At 40.1% G+C, this 20,488-nt stretch overlaps 1 protein-coding gene across 4 annotated transcripts in view; it reads left to right on the top strand.

Annotated features, from left to right (window-relative positions):
* LOC121377344 (doublecortin domain-containing protein 2-like) overlaps positions 1 to 20,488 on the top strand; it is a 141,177-nt gene that overhangs the window by 67,067 nt on the left and 53,622 nt on the right. For all 4 annotated transcript variants that reach the window (XM_041505292.1, XM_041505294.1, XM_041505296.1 and 1 more), the window contains exons 2-3: positions 4,256 to 4,310; positions 16,043 to 16,119. In XM_041505292.1, the coding sequence (XP_041361226.1) occupies positions 4,256 to 4,310; positions 16,043 to 16,119 (132 nt within the window). The remainder of the gene's footprint in view (positions 1 to 4,255; positions 4,311 to 16,042; positions 16,120 to 20,488) is intronic.

Genomic DNA, 20,488 nt, shown 5'->3' with positions numbered 1-20,488 from the left:
AACAAATATCTTTATTTTATTATAACATAGACATCTGATTATTATGTATATTTTATTTATTAATTTATTCATATATATATATATATATATATATATATATATATATTTATATATTATATATATATTTATTTATTTATCTATTTATTTTTATTTATTTGTTTGTTCGTCTGTCCATCCATTCGTTTGTCTGTCCGTCTGTCCATCTGCTTGTCCGTCCGTCCGTCCATTCATTCATTCATTCATTCATTCATTCATTCATTCATTCATTCATTCATTCATTTAATTTCTTATTTATTATTAATTAGCACTGCTAGTTCTATTTAACAAGTATGTCAACATGCATGTTATGCCATATTAGCCAACAATGATGTCTTAATTTTGTTTAAACCAGTTTTCCATGACCATTAGACCAGTGCTGGCCATTATGAGCTAGCGTCTGACATTTAGCTTGACCAGTTTGTATTATCACTCGCCGAGTATTTCCAACGGCTCAGTGCAGCCATTGAAAAAACTCTGGCAGGTGTCGTATACGCCAATTGGCATTAAGCCGATTGTTTTTCCGCTAGCAGTAATATTTACCCTACCACTGGTGTGCATTATGACGTATTGGCTTTGTCCTTAATTATAATATCATTGGCATGTGTAAATATTGTAAATGAGTCTTCATCACATATGAATTGGTGTATTTTTAGAGCAGGAAGGTTATAAAGTTTGTTTTATTTAACAACACCAGTATAAAGCACATTGATTTATCAATCAACGGCTATTGGATGTCAAACATTTGGTAATTCTGATGTTGTCTTAGAGAAGAAACCCGGTACATTTGTCCATTAGTAGCAAGGGATATTTTATGTGCATCATCCCACAGACAGGATAGCACATACCACAGCCTTTGGTGCACTGGTTGAAATGAGAAATAGCTTAGTATTGGCCCACCCTGCCCATTCGGCTATTTTTCGTTCCAGCCAGTGCATCATGACTAGTGTACCAAAGGTCGTGGTATGTGCTGTACTGTCTGTGGGATGGTGCATATAAAAGATATCCCTTTCTACTAATGGAAAAATGTAGTGAGTTTCCTCTCTAAGACTATATGTCAGAATTACCAAATGTTTGTCATCCAACAGCCAATGATTAATAAATCAATATGTATTTATTATAAACAAATTAACAGTGATAGTGAAACTTTTGTCAAATCAAGAGCGATCTATATTTCTTTTCTTAAAGGGACATACCCTAGTTTTTAAACACTAAGGCATAGTTTTGACAATTATAGCCGTTCTTGATAACTGAAATCATACGTTACTTAGATTTTATTGTTCAGATTATCCATTTCCGGACATTCAGAGTATTTTTGGTTATGCTGGTGATTTTAATATCACAAAAGGCATTTTTCATATTTTTAAAAACGCATGTGTGTCTGAGAAGTAACAGTTACGGAGTCGAGTTTTAGTCTATTTTTAGAGGGTATTTCACCATTTCATAGTCACAGACTCGTGTTCCTCTCAAATGTAACTTTATCCCAATGTGTTACAGGCTTGTAGATTAACTAAACTTAGTGTGCATTTTCATGGGTGGAAACTAGGGTCTGTTCCTTTAATGATCAAAATGATTTGTTACGCAGTGTGAAATAATGACGAGAAGAATCTTGCCCTGGCAACAATATATACACGTATATATTTCCTACCCCACACGGATGACCACTGTGTGTAAGAAAACCTAACAAGATTCCGTAGATAAAGTTTTCTTTAAAGGGACATTCCTGAGTTTGCTGCATTGTAAGATGTTTCCGACTAATACAATATTTCTACGCTTAAACTTACATATTAAATATATTTTCTTGTTTAGAATATCAATGTCTGTATATTCAATGTGTTTCTGGCTTTCTTAATATTTGTAAGAAGCCCAAACTGGATGTTGTCTTCAAATAATTTCGTACGTACGAAAAAAACTTTTTTAGGAAATAAAAGGAATTTTAACCTATTGTCCGAACCAAATTGTTAACAACTACAAAAAATTACTCTCCTACATTTAATTGCCGTTAGATTTCCTCCAATGTTTGTCCAGACACAAATTGCAAAAAAACCACTACAAATATACAGATTCCACACACGAGACTGCAACGATGTCGCCAATATTGTCTTTGCTGAAATTGCATAGGGAAAAATACATGCAGTTTTCTGCCGTCTGCCATGTTGCTTGTTTATGGAATACTCTTCAAGAGGGGTGAAAGCCTCCAAAGTATGTGACACAATTACTATGAAATCGATGATCTCTAGTGGTATCATTAAAATAATAATAATAATAATAATAAAAAATAATATGACCTCATCACATTTGCTTTTATATCATAACATGTTATGACGTTGTTACATTAAGTCCTATCCTTTCACCCCTCTTGAAGAATATTCCATAAAAAGTCAAAATGGCAGCTGATACAAAATTACATGCTTTTTCCCCTATGCGCTCTCAGCGAAGTCGATATAGGTGACATGGTTATCATCTGGTATGTGAAATCTGTGTCATTGTAATGGTTTTTTCAAGATTTGTGTCTGGACAAACTTTGGAGGAAATCTAACAGCAATTAAAGGTAGGAGAGTAATTTTTTGTAGTTGTTAACAATTTGGTTCGGACAATAGTACAAATATTAGAACGATCAGAAACACGTTTAATATACAATACAGCCACTAATATTTTATGCAGAAAAATATATTTTATATAATTACAATCGTTAAAAAGTCTCGGTTAGTCGATAACATCTTAAAAGTGGCAGCAAACTGAGGACTGTCCCTTTAATTGTTTACCTGACACTGCAGAGTGTGTATGTATTTATAACATGCATAGATTCTCGTTTACGTCCCACGCCAGTTGGATAAAATGTCTGTACATACAATGTGCATTTCCCATGTGGAACAGAACAGGGTGTGACTGAATAATTAACAATACATGATGTTACATGTACTGAAGATCACAAAACATATTAATTCGAGCGGCCGTATCGGTGTGAAAAGTGCGATTAGTGCATCATTGCAATAAAACATTCATGTGTTATATTTGTAATCGATAATGTCACAAAAAACAACAAAAGAACACCACCAACATCGACCGCCCCCCCCCCCCCCCCCCAACAACCACAAAAATGCAATAAAAGGATTAAATGAAATGTATAAACAAAAAAACCCCATACAAAGTAATTAAGAAATCAAATCGACAGACGAAGAAGAGAAATCATTTGTCTACAGGTCATAGGATTTTAAATTCCATGGGAAACACTTTGTTTCGGTGCCGTACGTGCCTTGTGATCATGGCAACTCATCGGAAACCATTTCTAAAAAATAATCATATTTATATATTATTTTTATTGAATAGTCGTACTCGTATAATAATGATGGGAAACGAAATTCCGGTTCCATGATTTTACCGAGGCAAACGACATAATAGTGAAATCCCAAGTCCTGTGTCTATGTGTCGGTTTTGTTGGTTTTGTTCACACTGTGTAGATTGTAGATATCCTTATATAGGATTCCTATATTATAGCTCCATGCCTTAAATTAAGGTCATCTTAAATGGGGTAGTAATTAAGTGCTAAATTAAAATAAACATAACCAAATTGCACACACACACACACACACACACACACACACACACACACACACACACACACACACACACACACACACACACACACACACACACACACACACAAACACACACACACACACACACACACACACACACACACCACACACAACACACAGACACACACACACACACACACACACACACACACACACACACACACACACACACACACACACACACACACACACACACACACACACACACACAGACACACACACACAGACACACACACACACACACACACACACACACACACGACACACACACACACACACACACACACACACACACACACACACACACACACACACAAAGAAGAAAAGAAAAGAAAACCGTCACAAGAAAAAAACCCTCACACTAAAAGCATGCATGCACATCAAAATTGTGTGCAACCTCCCACCCAAAATAAGACAAGAAAATGAAAAGAATCTTAATTTTGTTTCAAAGATTGTGTGTAATCTGTAGCAAAATGATAAAATGCTATCTTAATTTTAAAATCAAATAGACTTTTCTGCCTTTGCCTTGAAACATTAATCAGTGTTGTTTTATGAGGAAAAAAATATTACATTGCTTCTTTTGTAGCCAAACTGAAATTGTTCTTCGTTTTGTTTTTCAGATACACATCTATAGACCCAAGACCCCGAAATAGAAAGCCTATTAATTACAACGATGTAAGTATCATTTAGTTTTTCTTTAGTCGTAGTAAAAGAAAGTTAATGAAGTAATAAAGTGTTGGGAGGGTTTATTATTCATTTTTCTTTTCATTGTTTTTTCCAGATGGTTTTTTTTTTTTTTTTTTTTTTTTGAAAATTTCATAATGAGGTGTAGTTCAGTGGTAGAGTGCTCGCTCGAGGTGACATACATGTACATGTGTGTAGCTTTGAAGTTTTTAAGGACATGTATCACTAAAGCACCTTGATTTCTTAATTATTGGCTATTGGATGTTAAAACATTTGATAATTCTGATGTAGAAGCTTTGAGGAAACCTGTTACAAAGTAGCAAATTTAAGCCATCTATTTATATGCACTATATGACAGCCAGGACAGCACATACCATGACCTTTAGTAGGGGTAAAAGAAAACACCACATTAAGATAGTGTCTGGATTGGTACCCAATGATGGATATATATGTAGCTGGTTTGTATTTTCCCATTGTACCCATTGCTTCATTCTACAAGTTCATTTGTTTTGTTTAACGACTCTACTAGAGCACATTGATTAATCAATCATCGGCTATTGGATGTCAAACATTTGGTCATTCTGACTTGTAGTCATTTTATGAAGGCTATGGTATGTGCTGTCCTGTGTATTGGAAACTGGGTAAAAGATGCTTGGCTGCTAACTGATAACTAGATGGTGCTGAGGTGTTTTTAAAACAAATGTCCTTTTCCTTTCTAAACAAATTTGTCTAAAAAACCTGACACGATACATTCGTGCAGAAGAAAGGGACACTCCTTATTTGAAAAAAAAAGAGAAAAAAAGTATGTATTGTTTTTATTATTAATTTGTTTTATTGAGGTGAAAAGAGTACATGTGTAACATTTTAACTGGAAAACCCCCCAACAACCAACAACATAAAAACAAGCAAAAAACCCCAGCAGCAACAACAAAAAAGACCCAACCAACACCCCCCCCCCCCCCCCAAAAAAAAAAACCCAACAAAAAAACAACAACAACCCCAACCCGTTTCTACCTAATTTTTTTCATCACGTTCCCAGAAACACACACATCTTTTTTTAGGCTTTAATGTATACGCCTACATGATTTGTTTTTCTTTTAGTTTATTTGTTTTTTAACTTATCGGAATGTAGTATGAATATATTGATTTGTATCCAGTCTACAGCTACTCTATACATGGAAGACAAAAGAGCCTAGCTTCACATGAAACAATATTGGACAGTTTGTATGTCGGTTGCCATTGGAGTGCGATTTGGTTCAGCGATCTCTGTGCGTGTGTGTTATCATTACAAAACGTACCCGTCATATGATACATACTTGTTCGAGCTGTTAGTAAAGCATTTTTCATAGGTAGTCTAAAAAAAGACCGGGCTGATAACAATCTACTCAGTGGTGTTGAACCCATGACCCGTGGAACGTTTCGGGTATCAGTGCCCGACTTAAAGCAGCTTTGTCTGTAATATTTATTTAACGACACAACTAGAGCACATTGATTCATTAATCATTGGCTAGTGGATGTCAAACTTTTGGTCAATATGACATAGTCAACCCGCTTAATTTTTCCATTAGTAACAATGGATCTTTTATATGCACCACCCCACAGACAGGGTAGCACATACCATGGCCTTTGATATACCAGTCATGGTGCAGTGGCTGGATCGAAAAATAGCCCAATGGGCACACCGATGGGGATCGATCCCAACCGACCACACATCAAGCGAGTGCTCTACCACTGGGCTATGTCCTGCCTCCTTACCCACTGAGTTGTTAAAACTCGCCCTGGTTGGGAGCCGGTACCGGGCTGCGAACCATGTACCTACTAGCCTTAAGTCTGATGGCTTAACCACGACACCACCGAGGCCAACATAGTACATATCACGACCTTTGATAGACCAGTTGTGGTGCACTGGCTGAAACAAGAAATAGCTCAATGCATGGGCCCACCGACGGGGATCGATCCTAGACTGACCACGCATCAAGTGAGTGCTTTACCACCGGGCTACGTCCCACCCCCAGATCATGAGAGAGGAAATGTGCTACCGGCGTGCAAAGGGCTACTGTTTTTTATTAGCAGCAAAATATATTGTATATGCAGCACACCACAGACAGGATAGTACATACCACAGCTTTTGGTATACCAGTTGTGGAATACAGACAGGAACGAAAAATAGCCTATTATAATTGGCCCACTGACGAGATCCAATCCTAGTCTTAACTTCACATATGACAATCTCCAAAGCATTGCTAATTGCGATGGTTAGTTGCAGGGGTTGGTTTTAGGTGATGTAGAGCCTTTTTCTGCCACTATTTTACTATGCCAACCTGTGGAGGTAAAATGGATCAAAATATTGATCATATTGAAGGAAGGAAATGTTTTATTTGATTACGCATGCACTCAGCACATTTTTATTTACGGTTATATGGCGTCCGACATATGGTTAAGGACCACACAGATATTGAGGGAGGAAATCCGCTGTCGCCACTTCATGGGTACTCTTTTCGATTAGCAGCAAAGGATCTTTTATATGCACCACCCCACAGACAGGGTAGCACATACCACGGTCTTTGATATACCAGTCGTGGTGCAGTAGCCGGAATGAGAAATAGCCCAATGGGCCTACCGATGGGGATTGATCCCAAACCGACCACGCATCAAGCGAGCGCTTTACCACTGGGCTACATCTCACCCCCTGATCATATTGAAGACCCCTTGCAGAAATCTTTTAAGGAGTATCTAGCAGGAGGTTTCAGTATGGTAATAACTTGATGTCGGATAACAGATAGACATGATTTCTTATTAAAATACATTCCCGTTTTTAACCATATGAAATTATGATTATTTTATTTCCTTTTCTTTCACACAAAAACTTTTTGTGAGGAGTAAAATGAAAGTTGCCATGAATTTCACAACTTGAAAACAAAAGTTATTCTTTTTGTAAGTTTTTTTTTTGTTTTTGTTTTTTGTTTTTTTAAGGTTGGCATAATCTGGTCTTTGAGTCAGTTGAAGAGGGATGGGGGATGTAGGGCAGACTCAATAAATATAGTGACTCATGGATTATGAAAAAAATCAGGATTATTTTTTACCGGCTTTTCTTTCACGTGAAAACTATACTTTGCTTGGCAGTACCACACGGATGACGACAGGTCTTTATGTTGGGTATCGATTCCGCGTGTCAGTCGATAGTTCTTCCTTTCACATGTTTATGCTTTAAGTTCGTGGTGGAACAAAACGATATCAGTCCATGGAGAGACCCAGCCAAGCGGTAAACTTTTTAACACGTCGCTGATTGAAGTGGAAATTTCCATCCTCTCACCAATTACTGACATATATGGCTGATATGAAACGACAGAATGTCATTTGATTAAAGGTAGAATTAACTACCATGTAGATTTTTGTTTCAGGAATCAGATGGAATTGTGTTGTCAACCATCGGTTGTATTCGGTTAGCACCATAGATGATACAGGAACTATATATCGGGTGAAACAGTGAAACCTCTCAAAACCGGACCCTCTGTAAACTGGAATTCTCTCAAAACCAGACATTTTTCACAGTCCTTTTTTAAAAATCAGTAAACAACATCACCTCTCTAAACTGGATCTCTCTTAAACTGGACATTTTACTTGGTCCAGCGGGTGTCCGGTTTAGAGGGGTTTCACTGTGTATAATTGTTTAAAAAGTACAGGGATTAATTGTAACTTTGATATTCCAGGGCGGGACGTAGCCAAATGGTAAAGCGTTCGCTTGATGCGTGGTTGGTCTGGGATCGATCCCCGTTGGTAGGCCCATTGGGCTATTTCTTGCTCCAGCCAGTGCATCACGACTGGTACATGGTATGTGCTATCCTGTCTGTGGGATAGTGCATATAAAAGATCCCTTGCTGCTAATCGAAATGAGTATACCTTATAGTGGCGACAGCAGGTTTCCTTTCTCAATATCTGTGTGGTCCTTAACCATATGTCCGACGCCATATAACCTTAAATAAAATGTGTTGAGTGCATCGTTAAATAAAACATTTCCTTCCATGTAGTAATGTGTGTGAAATATCAAAGTTACAGTCCCCATACTTTGTTTTATACAATTCCATATTCAGTAGGGTTATCATTTGAGGTGGGGGGAGGGGGAGGGGGGCACCTAATATATGATCTTTGAATTTAAAAGTTGAAGTTTGTTTTTGTTTAACGACATCACTAGCATACATTGATTAATTAATCATCAGCTACTGGATGTCAAACATTTGGTAATTCTGACTCATAATCAATAGAGAAAATCCGCTACATTTTTTGTATGCACTTTCACACAGACAGGAAAGCACATACCATGGCCTTTGACCAGTTGTGGTGCACTGGTTGGAACAAGAGAAAAAAAACCAATCAGTTGAATGGATCCACTGAGGTGATTCGATCCTGCGACACAAGTACTTCATGCGAGCACTCAACCGACTGAGCTAAATCCAGCCACTAATTAGTAGAGAGCTTGCATGTGTGCTTGGCTTGAAGGATCGAACCTCCTCTGTTGGTCTATTCTCTCTCTCTGGTTGGGTTTTCCCCCCATCTCATTCCAGCCAGTGCACCACAACTCGTAGATCAAAGGCTGTGGTATGTGCTATTCTGTCTATGGGATGGTGCATATAAAAAGATCCCTTGCTGCTAATTGATCGGGCTGCTGGTGCTCCCTTGCACCTGCCAGTGCAGGTGGTACCTCCTCTCCCCTCCCCCCACCTTTCCTGTCATGGACGGAGGAGCCGGCCAAGGCTGGCTCTTGTGCCCACGACAGCCGTGTGCTAAAACAGCTTGTTCTGAATGTGCATGTAAAACCCAATGACCTGACCTGACCTGACCTAATCGAAAAGAGTAGCCATGAAGTGGCGACAGTGGGTTTCCTCCCTCAATTTCTGTGTGGTCCTTAACCATATGTCCGACACCAAATAACTATAAATAAATGTGTTGAGTGCATCGTTAAATAAACCATTTCCTTCTCTGATGACTGTGTGGCATACTAGCAACACACACCAGTGAAGTTGCAACTTACATTTTGGTCTTAAAATGGAGAGTGATAAAACTTTCATGTGACATAAATATATATAGTAATATCCAAAATAATGTTTGACATTATGAAAATTAATGGTGATGGTCTGTTTTAAATTGTTAGCTTAAATAAGAACTCAAGACTTTACATGTACCTGTGGCTTTAAAGTTTGCACAGTCTTTCAATAATGATCAAAATGTAGCTATAAAAGTTTGCACAGTCTTTCAATAACAATCGAAATGGAGCTTTAATGTTTGCACAGTCTTTCAATAACGATCGAAATGGAGCTTTAAAGTTTGCACAGTCTTTCAGTAATGATCGAAATGGAGCTTTAAAGTTTGCACAGTCTTTCAATAACAATTGAAATGGAGTTTTAAACTTTGCACAGTCTTTCAATAACGATCGAAATGGAGCTTTAAAGTTTTCAGTCTTTCAAATAACGATTGAAATGTAGCTTTAAAGTTTGCAGTCTTTCAAATAATGATGAAAATGTAATTTTAAACTTTGCACAGTCTTTCAATAATGATTGAAATGGAGCTTTAAAGTTTGCACAGTCTTTCAGTAATGATCGAAATGGAGCTTTAAAGTTTGCACAGTCTTTCAATAACAATTGAAATGTAACTTTAAAGTTTGCACAGTCTTTCAATAACGATCGAAATGGTTTTATGTCTTTTGTTTTGCACTGGAGTCTATAGATATCTGAAACTCCAAGATGCCATTTTTTTTACGTACAAATCGATAATAAATGCTGAGGTTTTTTTCTTCTTCTAATATTTGCCAGCTGAGTCTATTATTTTTCTTTTAAATAAAGGAAATATATTGATTGAGACTTTCAGAGTGAAGTTAATTGTTCTAGGATATATATAATATCTGTCTTTATTACCTTGTTGGATAAAATATCAGGTGTGCTATATTTCATCAATAATTGCAGTATACAATGTATGCTGATTAATTTTACAGCCACTGGTTGGCTGGCTTTAAAAATAGCATGAATTTGGTTGGTTGATTCGCAGATGACTAGAACTTTATTGACAACATGTTTCATTTTATCTGTTAGTTTATAAATTATGGGGTTTTTTTAGGGAACATTTTGTTTTCAAAATCTTCATCAGCAATATTTGTAGTTAATTGAAAATTACAGCCCTCTGTGTTAACTGTTCCATCTAGGAACCATGTTAAAAAATTGTAGCAGGCCATATTGTACTTCCTGTTTTGAGCTTTAAATCATCGCCCCAAAAGTTTCCCTAATTTTGCACAAAATTGTAATACATGTACTAAATTATGCACTAAGTTATTACAGGCATTAATTGTACAATAGAGTTGGGTGGTATATATATATAGACGATTCGTCACAAGTATTTTTTTAAAAGGAAAATATCAACCGAGTCTACATGTATGTTAATCGGTATTTGCCGGTGCTCTGCCAAGACAAATACCGATTAACTAGATGAGGTTGATATTTTACATATTAAAAACACGAGTAGCGAATTCTATTTATCCTATAATACTTCTAAAATAAGTTGCCGCCATCGGTAATATGATGTCATCACGATTAACACAGATTAATTTGACGTCACACATTTTAAATAAATCTTTGAAAACGTTACGCTCAGGTACACAGGTCTTGTTGGCTTGTAAGCAAATGACCCAGCCACAGCGATACATTACCTAGAGACCTTGCAGATTTGCATATCATTATTAACCAAGTTAATACACTAAATTCTTACATGGGTTTATGACATTGATATAATGGGTAAGTTATAAGATAAATATTGATATTTCAGGTTTGGTATATGTATTTTGTAGATGATTTACCATGGTATCAGTATGGTATGCAGTATATGATGCAATATACCAATACCGATATTGAATGGTATAATCCTCTTTAAATACATGCCTGAGTTAAGTCTCTCGATCGCTAATTTCATCTAAATAAAATTAAATTCCATACACAAGGCCCTCATCTCTCTTCTTTTCATCTATTTTTTTCCATCAGATAATTGATAGTGCTTTACTAAATGACAAATAACATTTTTCAATACCAAAATTTCTGTGTTTTGAAATTTGCTCGGTACAGTAAATCAGTATTGATATGATACCAATTAATACCAAACGGTATATACGGTATACAGCCCAGCTCTGTTGTACAATCTACAATTTAATGTTTTAGGATTGTATAGGAATCTCTGACAAAGTGCTTAGTAAATCACGATGCGATACTGAACATGCAACTCCCTGTATCCGATATTACCATTAACATCTTTTAGTGACAATTTCCGCACATTAATATTGGCCTGCGTTTAGTAGGATCATCCACTGGTAATCAGTCAGTCAGCCAACGACGACGACGCACACCGTTTCTCATTTGAGAAATCTCCACTGATTGTATTAGGGACTTAATACGGCGAGCCTAGCCAGGCAAGAACACTGTTTACGATTGTGCATTGGTCCGTGTTACTGGGGCGACCGGGACCCCCTGCTGTGGGCCGATACAACATTAATTAATAGATCATTCTTCTATCCATACAGGTTTTTCGGGCAGGTGGAAATTGTTTACCTTTGTTGTTAATGGTCCGAATGTGTGTGTGTGTGTGTGTCTCTCTATATATACACATAAGCATGCAGTATATATGAGGGACAATAAATAAAGACAGTCCATTCAGTGTTCAGTTCATGCTTTTCTTGTGATTGGAGTGGCTAAGAAGTCTAATATCACTCGTATTAAATGTTAACTAGGGTGCGGTGTAATAATAATTAGGAGTTGGGTGTTGTGAAAGTAGTATATTAAAGTCGACGTGAATGTGATGGAAAGAATGTGATAGAAATATATCTATTCATGCAGATTGTGGTTCACTTGATCTATTTTCTCCTTTTTTATTTGTCCAAAAATAGTCAATATATTCACTTAACTGTGATTGTTTTTTAGGTTTTTTTCGTCAACTGTATAATATTAAAAAGTATTAACCTATCAACACCTCTAGTTATTAATACATGTTAAAAAAATAAATTAATTAAAACTCCAAAACATCATTAATGATTTAATTTATGCTTTACAATTGCCAAAGGAATTTATATTCAGTTGTCATCTAACATCAAAGATAATGGTGTGGGCTGCCTTGTTAAAAAAACTTAATAAAAAAACCTTTCCTACTATTTAAAAGCAATAATTTGACTGCAGTGGGTATATGAAACGAAAATACTAAACAAGTTCCAGGCCCTGATCTTAACATTTTTCACTTGTTGCACACCGGGCTACTAGGTTATGAAATCTGGTAGTCGGATAAGTAAAAATTGGTATCCCTATAATTTTAATAAATTTAAAAAAAAAGAAAAAAAAAGAGAAAAATCATTTATTTTTAGTAAAACATGTTGTTTTAGGTGTTTAAGCATCTCCTCCCCCCTTCACCCCCACTTCTCTCCTTCTATCTCCTCCTTTCCTTTATCCACTCCACTCTCCTCTCCTCTCCTCCCCCCCCTTCACCCCCACTTCTCTCCTTCTATCTCCTCCTTTCCTTTATCCACTCCACTCCCCTCTCCTCTCCTCCCCACTTCACCCCCACTTCTCTCCTTCTGTCTCCTCCTTTCCTTTATCCACTCCACTCTCCTCTCCTCTCCCCCCCCCTTCACCCCCACTTCTCTCCTTCTATCTCTCCTCCTTCCTTATCCACTCCACTATCCTCTCCTCTCCCCCTCCCCTCCCCACTTCACCCCCACTTCTCTCCTTCTATCTCCTCCTTTCCTTTATCCACTCCACTCTCTTCTCCTCTCCTTTCTCCTCCTATTTCTCACTCCAGCCAGTGCACCACAACTGGTACATCAAAGGCCGTGGTATGTGCTATTCTGTCTGTGGGATGGTGCGTATAAAAGATCCCTTGCTGCTAATCGAAAAGAGTAGCCCATGAAGTGGCAACAGCAAGTATCCTCCCTCAATATCTGTGTGGTCCTTAACCATATGTGTGACTACATATAACCGTAAATAAAATGTGTTGAGTGCGTCGTTAAATAAAACATTTCCTTCTTTCTTTCTTCTCCATTGATTCCCTTTCCCTTAAACTCTTTATCCTTCCCATCCATTCCTTTTACATCCTGTCCCTTAAAATTACTTCTCAACCCTCCTTCCTTTCCTCACCCCCTCCTTCCTTTTGTCCCCCCTCCTTCCTTTCACACCCCCTCCTTCCTTTTGTCCCCCTCCTTCCTTTCCTCACCCCTCCTTCCTTTCCTTTGTCCCCCTCCTTTCCTTTCCTCACCCCATCCCTTCCTTTTGTCCCCCTCCTTCCTTTTCTCACCCCCCCTCCTTCCTTTTTTGTCCCCCCTCCTCCTTTCCTCACCCCCTCCTTCCTTTTTGTCCCCCTCCTTCCTTTCCTCACCCCCTCCTTCCTTTTGTCCCCCCTCCTTCCTTTTCTCACCCCTCCTTCCTTTTGTCCCCCCTCCTTCCTTTCCTCACCCCCTCTTTCCTTTTGTCCCCCCTCTTCCTTTCCCTCACCCCTCCTTCCTTTGTCCCCCCTCCTTCCTTTCCTCACCCCTCCTTCCTTTTGTCCCCCCTCCTTCCTTTCCTCACCCCCTCCTTCCTTTTGTCCCCCCTCCTCCTTTCCTCACCCCCTCTTTCCTTTTGTCCCCCCTCCTTCCTTTCCTCACCCCCTCCTTCCTTTTGTCCCCCTCCTTCCTTTCCTCACCCCTCCTTCCTTTTGTACCCCCTCCTTCCTTTTCCTCACCCCTCCTTCCTTTTGTCCCCTCCTTCCTTTCCTCACCCCTCCTTCCTTTTGTCCCCCTCCTTCCTTTCCTCACCCCTCCTTCCTTTCCTCACCCCCTCCTTCCTTTTGTCCCCCTCCTTCCTTTTGTCCCCCCTCCTTCCTTTCCTCACCCCCACTTTCCTTTCCTCACTTCCCTTCCTTCCTGTGGAGTGTTTCTAAGAAAATGTAACCACCTCACTGACATTTGTCAAGATATGTCACACGGTCACATCAATCAAATTGACTGAAAAAACCCAACCCCAACAACCCCAGGCAACATTTATTGGTGACGCTAATCCCGATGATTGCCCATCACAGACTTATGACGATAATGTGAGATTACACACATTCCACCGATTGTCTGCCGTATCCAGCAACTCACAGATACGCCATTATTTCTCCATTCACCAGCAGCCGGTACTACCGCGTGATAAAGAGCTGCCTGTCTTTGTGTGTGCGTAACTTGTTATTGCTAGGTAAACATCATCAGCTTGTAGGTCTATATGTAATAACCCCTCTTGACAGTTCATAAATTAAAATTCTTATTTGTACTTGGTGTATACCTGGGACAGAAGTATTGTTTTTTTTTTTTTTTTTTTTTTTTTTTCTTTTGTTGGTTTTTTGATTGAGTAGATAGTGGATCTCGGTATATACGGTTTGGAAATGAGTAACTGATTAATATGCCACCCACAATATTGGTGATAAAGGTATCACCTTTTGCATTGAACACTTTGTTAATACCATACTCGACCCACCACGTCTCCAAGACATTTTGAAAACATCTGTAGTTGTCATTGTTGTAACTGTGAAGTCTTCCCGTGACAAGACTATGTCTTGAATTGAAAGCAGGGTTCGAACTTAACGGTCGCCCGATCGCCCCTGGCAACTGAAAATGACGACGGGCGACTGAAAACCCACAGTAAGGTTGCCCGCCTGGCGACCAATTTTTTAAATTTATTTTTTTAAATAAAAAATAAAAAATATTATTAGGGCAAGTGAAAATAGATCCGGGCAAGTGAAAGTGCTGTCACCACTTGCCCAGATGGCAACTAAAAAAAAAACAACCCATTCTAACCTCCCAGTAAAACCCCCACAATAAACCTCCTAAAAAAACCCCAAACAAACAAAACCCCAACAAAACTTCCACACAAACAAAACCAAAAGAAAGAAGAAAAAGACAGAAAAAAGTACAAAAAGTAAACTTCTTCAGATGAATATTGTTTTACTTATTACCTTTGATATATTACATGTTAGCCGCAGTAATGAAGTTGGAAATAAGTGCATAGAAATAGTTATTTACTGGTGTTCATTATACATATGTATATGTTATGAAATGCAAAGGATATATTGAAGGATATATTGTGTTTTATACCCCTACAGATTTCACAGAAACAGTCATTTCTGGAAGATTGTTTGCAAAATCAGAAACACATTTTTAATTATTACTGGCAAAAAAACGAGAAGATGATTTGCATTGGGTTCTAATAATCATAGGACAGACAATGGAAAAAGTGAAAGAAGGAAATAGTTTATTTAATGACGCACTCAACACATTTTATTTATGGTTTTATGGTTAAGGACCACACAGATATTGAGAGAGAAAAACCACTGTCGCCACTTCATGGGCTACTCTCTCCGATTAGCAGCAAGGGATCTTTTATATGCACCAACCCACAGACAGGGTAGTACATACCATGGCCTTTGATATACCAGTCGTGGTGCACTGGCTCGAAAGAGAAATAGCCCAATGGGTCCACCAACGGGGATTGATCCCAGACCGACCGTGCATCAAACGAGTGCTTTACCACTGGGGTACGTCCCGTCCCATGGAAAAATTGGTTCCTGTAAAATCTGAAATCCTGCATCCTGTTGTGGTGCTATGGTATGTGTGCTTGTTTACCTGACTGTTTTTTCTTTGATTACATGTGTTTTTCTTTGATTACAGGTGTTTTTTTCTTTGATTACAGGTGCCACCAGTGTATCACTGCAAGCGGCAAGTATCCGGCAGAATCAAGCGAGCTCAGACACAGTCCATCATAATCAAGTAAGAAAAAAAGAAAAAAAACATTTCCCTGCTCAAAAGTATTAAATGTATTCTCTTCCACCCCTCCCTTTCTTTTCTACCCCTCTTGTCAGATTATGTCATGCCACAGTCGAAATCCCAGACAATCAGAAAAACATAATTTCTCCCCCACTCTTAATCAGATGAAGTCCACCGCATGGTCTAACTGGCAGATAATCAGAAAAATTAAATTGTCTTCTAAAGTTTCCCCCTTCCCATCTCTAACCATGTTATTAGATGACATCATGCCACACAGTCTAAATCACAACTAGTAAAATATATCCTCCCCCATCCCCTTTCCTACCTTTGTTATCAGATGATGTTCCACCATAGTCTAAATGCCAGCTAGTAAAATATATCCTCCCCCACCCCCTTCTCTATGCCTGTTACCACCACACAGTCTAAATGCCAGCTAGTAAAATATATCCTCCCCCACCCCCTTCTCTACCCCTGTTGCCACCACACAGTCCAAATCCCAGCTAGTAAAATATATCCTCCCCCACCCCCTTCTCTACCACTGTTACCACCACACAGTCTAAATCCCAGCTAGTAAAATATATCCTCCCCCACCCCCTTCTCTACCCCTGTTACCACCACACAGTCTAAATCCCAGCTAGTAAAATATATCCTCCCCACCCCCCTTCTCTACCCCTGTTGCCACCACACAGTCTAACTCCCAGCTAGTAAAATATATCCTCCCCCACCCCCTTCTCTACCCCTGTTACCACCACACAGTCTAAATCCCAGCTAGTAAAATATATCCTCCCCCACCCCCTTCTCTACCCCTGTTACCACCACACAGTCTAAATCCCAGCTAGTAAAATATATCCTCCCCCACCCCCTTCTCTACCCCTGTTTACCACCACACAGTCTAAATCCCAGCTAGTAAAATATATCCTCCCCCACCCCCTTCTCTACCACTGTTGCCACCATACAGTCCAAATCCCAGCTAGTAAAATATACCCTCCCCCACCCCCTTTCCTACCTCTGTTATCAGATGATGTCCCACCACACAGTCTAAATCACAGCTAGTAAAATATATCCTCCCCCACCCCCTTTCCTACCTCTGTTATCAGATGATGTCCCACCATACAGTCTAAATCACGGGTAGTAAAATATATCCTCCCCCACCCCCCTTCTCTACCTCTGTTATCAGATGATGTCCCACCATACAGTCTAAATCACGGCTAGTAAAATATATCCTCCCCACCCCCCTTCTCTACCTCTGTTATCAGATGATGTCCCCACCATACAGTCTAAATCCCAGCTAGTAAAATATATCCTCCCCCACCCCCTTCTCTACCCCTTATACCACTATACAGTCTAAATCCCAGCTAGTAAAATATATCCTCCCCCACCCCCTTCTCTACCCCTTATACCACTATACAGTCTAAATCCCAGCTAGTAAAATATATCCTCCCCCACCCCCTTCTCTACCACTCTTATCACCACACAGGCTAAATCCCAGCTAGTAAAATATATCCTCCCCCACCCCCTTCTCTACCCCTGTTACCACCATACAGTCTAAATCCCAGCTAGTAAAATATATCCTCCCCCACCCCCTTCTCTACCACTGTTGCCACCATACAGTCTAAATCCCAGCTAGTAAAATATATCCTCCCCCACCCCCCTTCTCTACCACTGTTACCACCATACAGTCTAAATCCCAGCTAGTAAAATATATCCTCCCCCACCCCCTTCTCTACCCCTGTTGCCACCATACAGTCTAAATCCCAGCTAGTAAAATATATCCTCCCCCACCCCCTTCTCTACCACTGTTACCACCATACAGTCTAAATCCCAGCTAGTAAAATATATCCTCCCCCACCCCTTCTCTACCCCTGTTGCCACCATACAGTCTAATCCCAGCTAGTAAAATATATCCTCCCCCACCCCCTTCTCTACCCTGTTGCCACCATACAGTCTAAATCCCAGCTAGTAAAATATATCCTCCCCCACCCCCTTCTCTAACCACTGTTACCACCACACAGTCTAAATCCCAGCTAGTAAAATATATCCTCCCCACCCCCTTCTCTACCCCTTATACCACCATACAGTCTAAATCCCAGCTAGTAAAATATATCCTCCCCCACCCCCTTCTCTACCCCTTATACCACTATACAGTCTAAATCCCAGCTAGTAAAATATATCCTCCCCACCCCCTTCTCTACCCCTTATACCCCTAAACAGTCTAAATCCCAGCTAGTAAAATATATCCTCCCCCACCCCCTTCTCTACCACTCTTATCACCACACAGTCTAAATCCCAGCTAGTAAAATATATCCTCCCCCACCCCCTTCTCTACCACTGTTATCACCACACAGTCTAAATCCCAGCTAGTAAAATATATCCTCCCCCACCCCCTTCTCTACCCCTGTTGCCACCATACAGTCTAAATCCCAGCTAGTAAAATATATCCTCCCCCACCCCCTTCTCTACCACTGTTATCACCACACAGTCTAAATCCCAGCTAGTAAAATATATCCTCCCCCACCCCCTTCTCTACCCCTGTTGCCACCATACAGTCTAAATCCCAGCTAGTAAAATATATCCTCCCCCCCACCCCCTTCTCTACCCCTGTTGCCACCACACAGTCTAACTCCCAGCTAGTAAAATATATCCTCCCCCACCCCCTTCTCTACCACTGTTACCACCATACAGTCCAAATCCCAGCTAGTAAAATATATCCTCCCCACCCCCCTTCTCTACCTCTGTTATCAGATGATGTCCCACCATACAGTCTAAATCCCAGCTAGTAAAATATATCCTCCCCCACCCCCTTTCCTACCTCTGTTATCAGATGATGTCCCACCATACAGTCTAAATCACGGGTAGTAAAATATATCCTCCCCCACCCCCCTTCTCTACCTCTGTTATCAGATGATGTCCCACCATACAGTCTAAATCACGGCTAGTAAAATATATCCTCCCCACCCCCCTTCTCTACCTCTGTTATCAGATGATGTCCCACCATACAGTCTAAATCCCAGCTAGTAAAATATATCCTCCCCCACCCCCTTCTCTACCCCTTATACCACTATACAGTCTAAATCCCAGCTAGTAAAATATATCCTCCCCCACCCCCTTCTCTACCACTCTTATCACCACACAGTCTAAATCCCAGCTAGTAAAATATATCCTCCCCCACCCCCTTCTCTACCACTGTTATCACCACACAGTCTAAATCCCAGCTAGTAAATATATCCTCCCCCACCCCCTTCTCTACCCCTGTTGCCACCATACAGTCTAAATCCCAGCTAGTAAAATATATCCTCCCCCACCCCCTTCTCTACCCCTGTTACCACCATACAGTCTAAATCCCAGCTAGTAAAATATATCCTCCCCCACCCCCTTCTCTACCCCTGTTGCCACCATACAGTCTAAATCCCAGCTAGTAAAATATATCCTCCCCCACCCCCTTCTCTACCCCTGTTGCCACCACACAGTCTAACTCCCAGCTAGTAAAATATATCCTCCCCCACCCCCTTCTCTACCACTGTTACCACCACACAGTCTAAATCCCAGCTAGTAAAATATATCCTCCCCACCCCCCTTCTCTACCCCTTATACCACCATACAGTCCAAATCCCAGCTAGTAAAATATATCCTCCCCCACCCCCTTTCCTACCTCTGTTATCAGATGATGTCCCACCATACAGTCTAAATCACGGGTAGTAAAATATATCCCTCCCCCCACCCCCCTTCTCTACCTCTGTTATCAGATGATGTCCCACCATACAGTCTAAATCCCAGCTAGTAAAATATATCCTCCCCCACCCCCTTCTCTACCCCTGTTATCACCACACAGTCTAAATCCCAGCTAGTAAAATATATCCTCCCCACCCCCCTTCTCTACCTCTGTTATCAGATGATGTCCCACCATACAGTCTAAATCCCAGCTAGTAAAATATATCCTCCCCCACCCCCTTCTCTAACCCCTTATACCACTATACAGTCTAAATCCCAGCTAGTAAAATATATCCTCCCCCACCCCCTTCTCTACCCCTTATACCACTATACAGTCTAAATCCCAGCTAGTAAAATATATCCTCCCCCCACCCCCTTCTCTACCACTCTTATCACCACACAGTCTAAATCCAGCTAGTAAAATATATCCTCCCCCACCCCCTTCTCTACCACTGTTATCACCACACAGTCTAAATCCCAGCTAGTAAAATATATCCTCCCCCACCCCCTTCTCTACCCCTGTTGCCACCACACAGTCTAAATCCCAGCTAGTAAAATATATCCTCCCCCACCCCCCTTCTCTACCACTGTTACCACCACACAGTCTAAATCCCAGCTAGTAAAATATATCCTCCCCCACCCCCTTCTCTACCCCTGTTACCAC

Source organism: Gigantopelta aegis, chromosome 7 (assembly GCF_016097555.1).
Source record: "Gigantopelta aegis isolate Gae_Host chromosome 7, Gae_host_genome, whole genome shotgun sequence".
NCBI lineage: Eukaryota > Metazoa > Mollusca > Gastropoda > Neomphalida > Peltospiridae > Gigantopelta > Gigantopelta aegis.
Note: the sequence above shows the minus strand (reverse complement) of the source record. Positions and strands in the feature narration are given on the sequence as shown.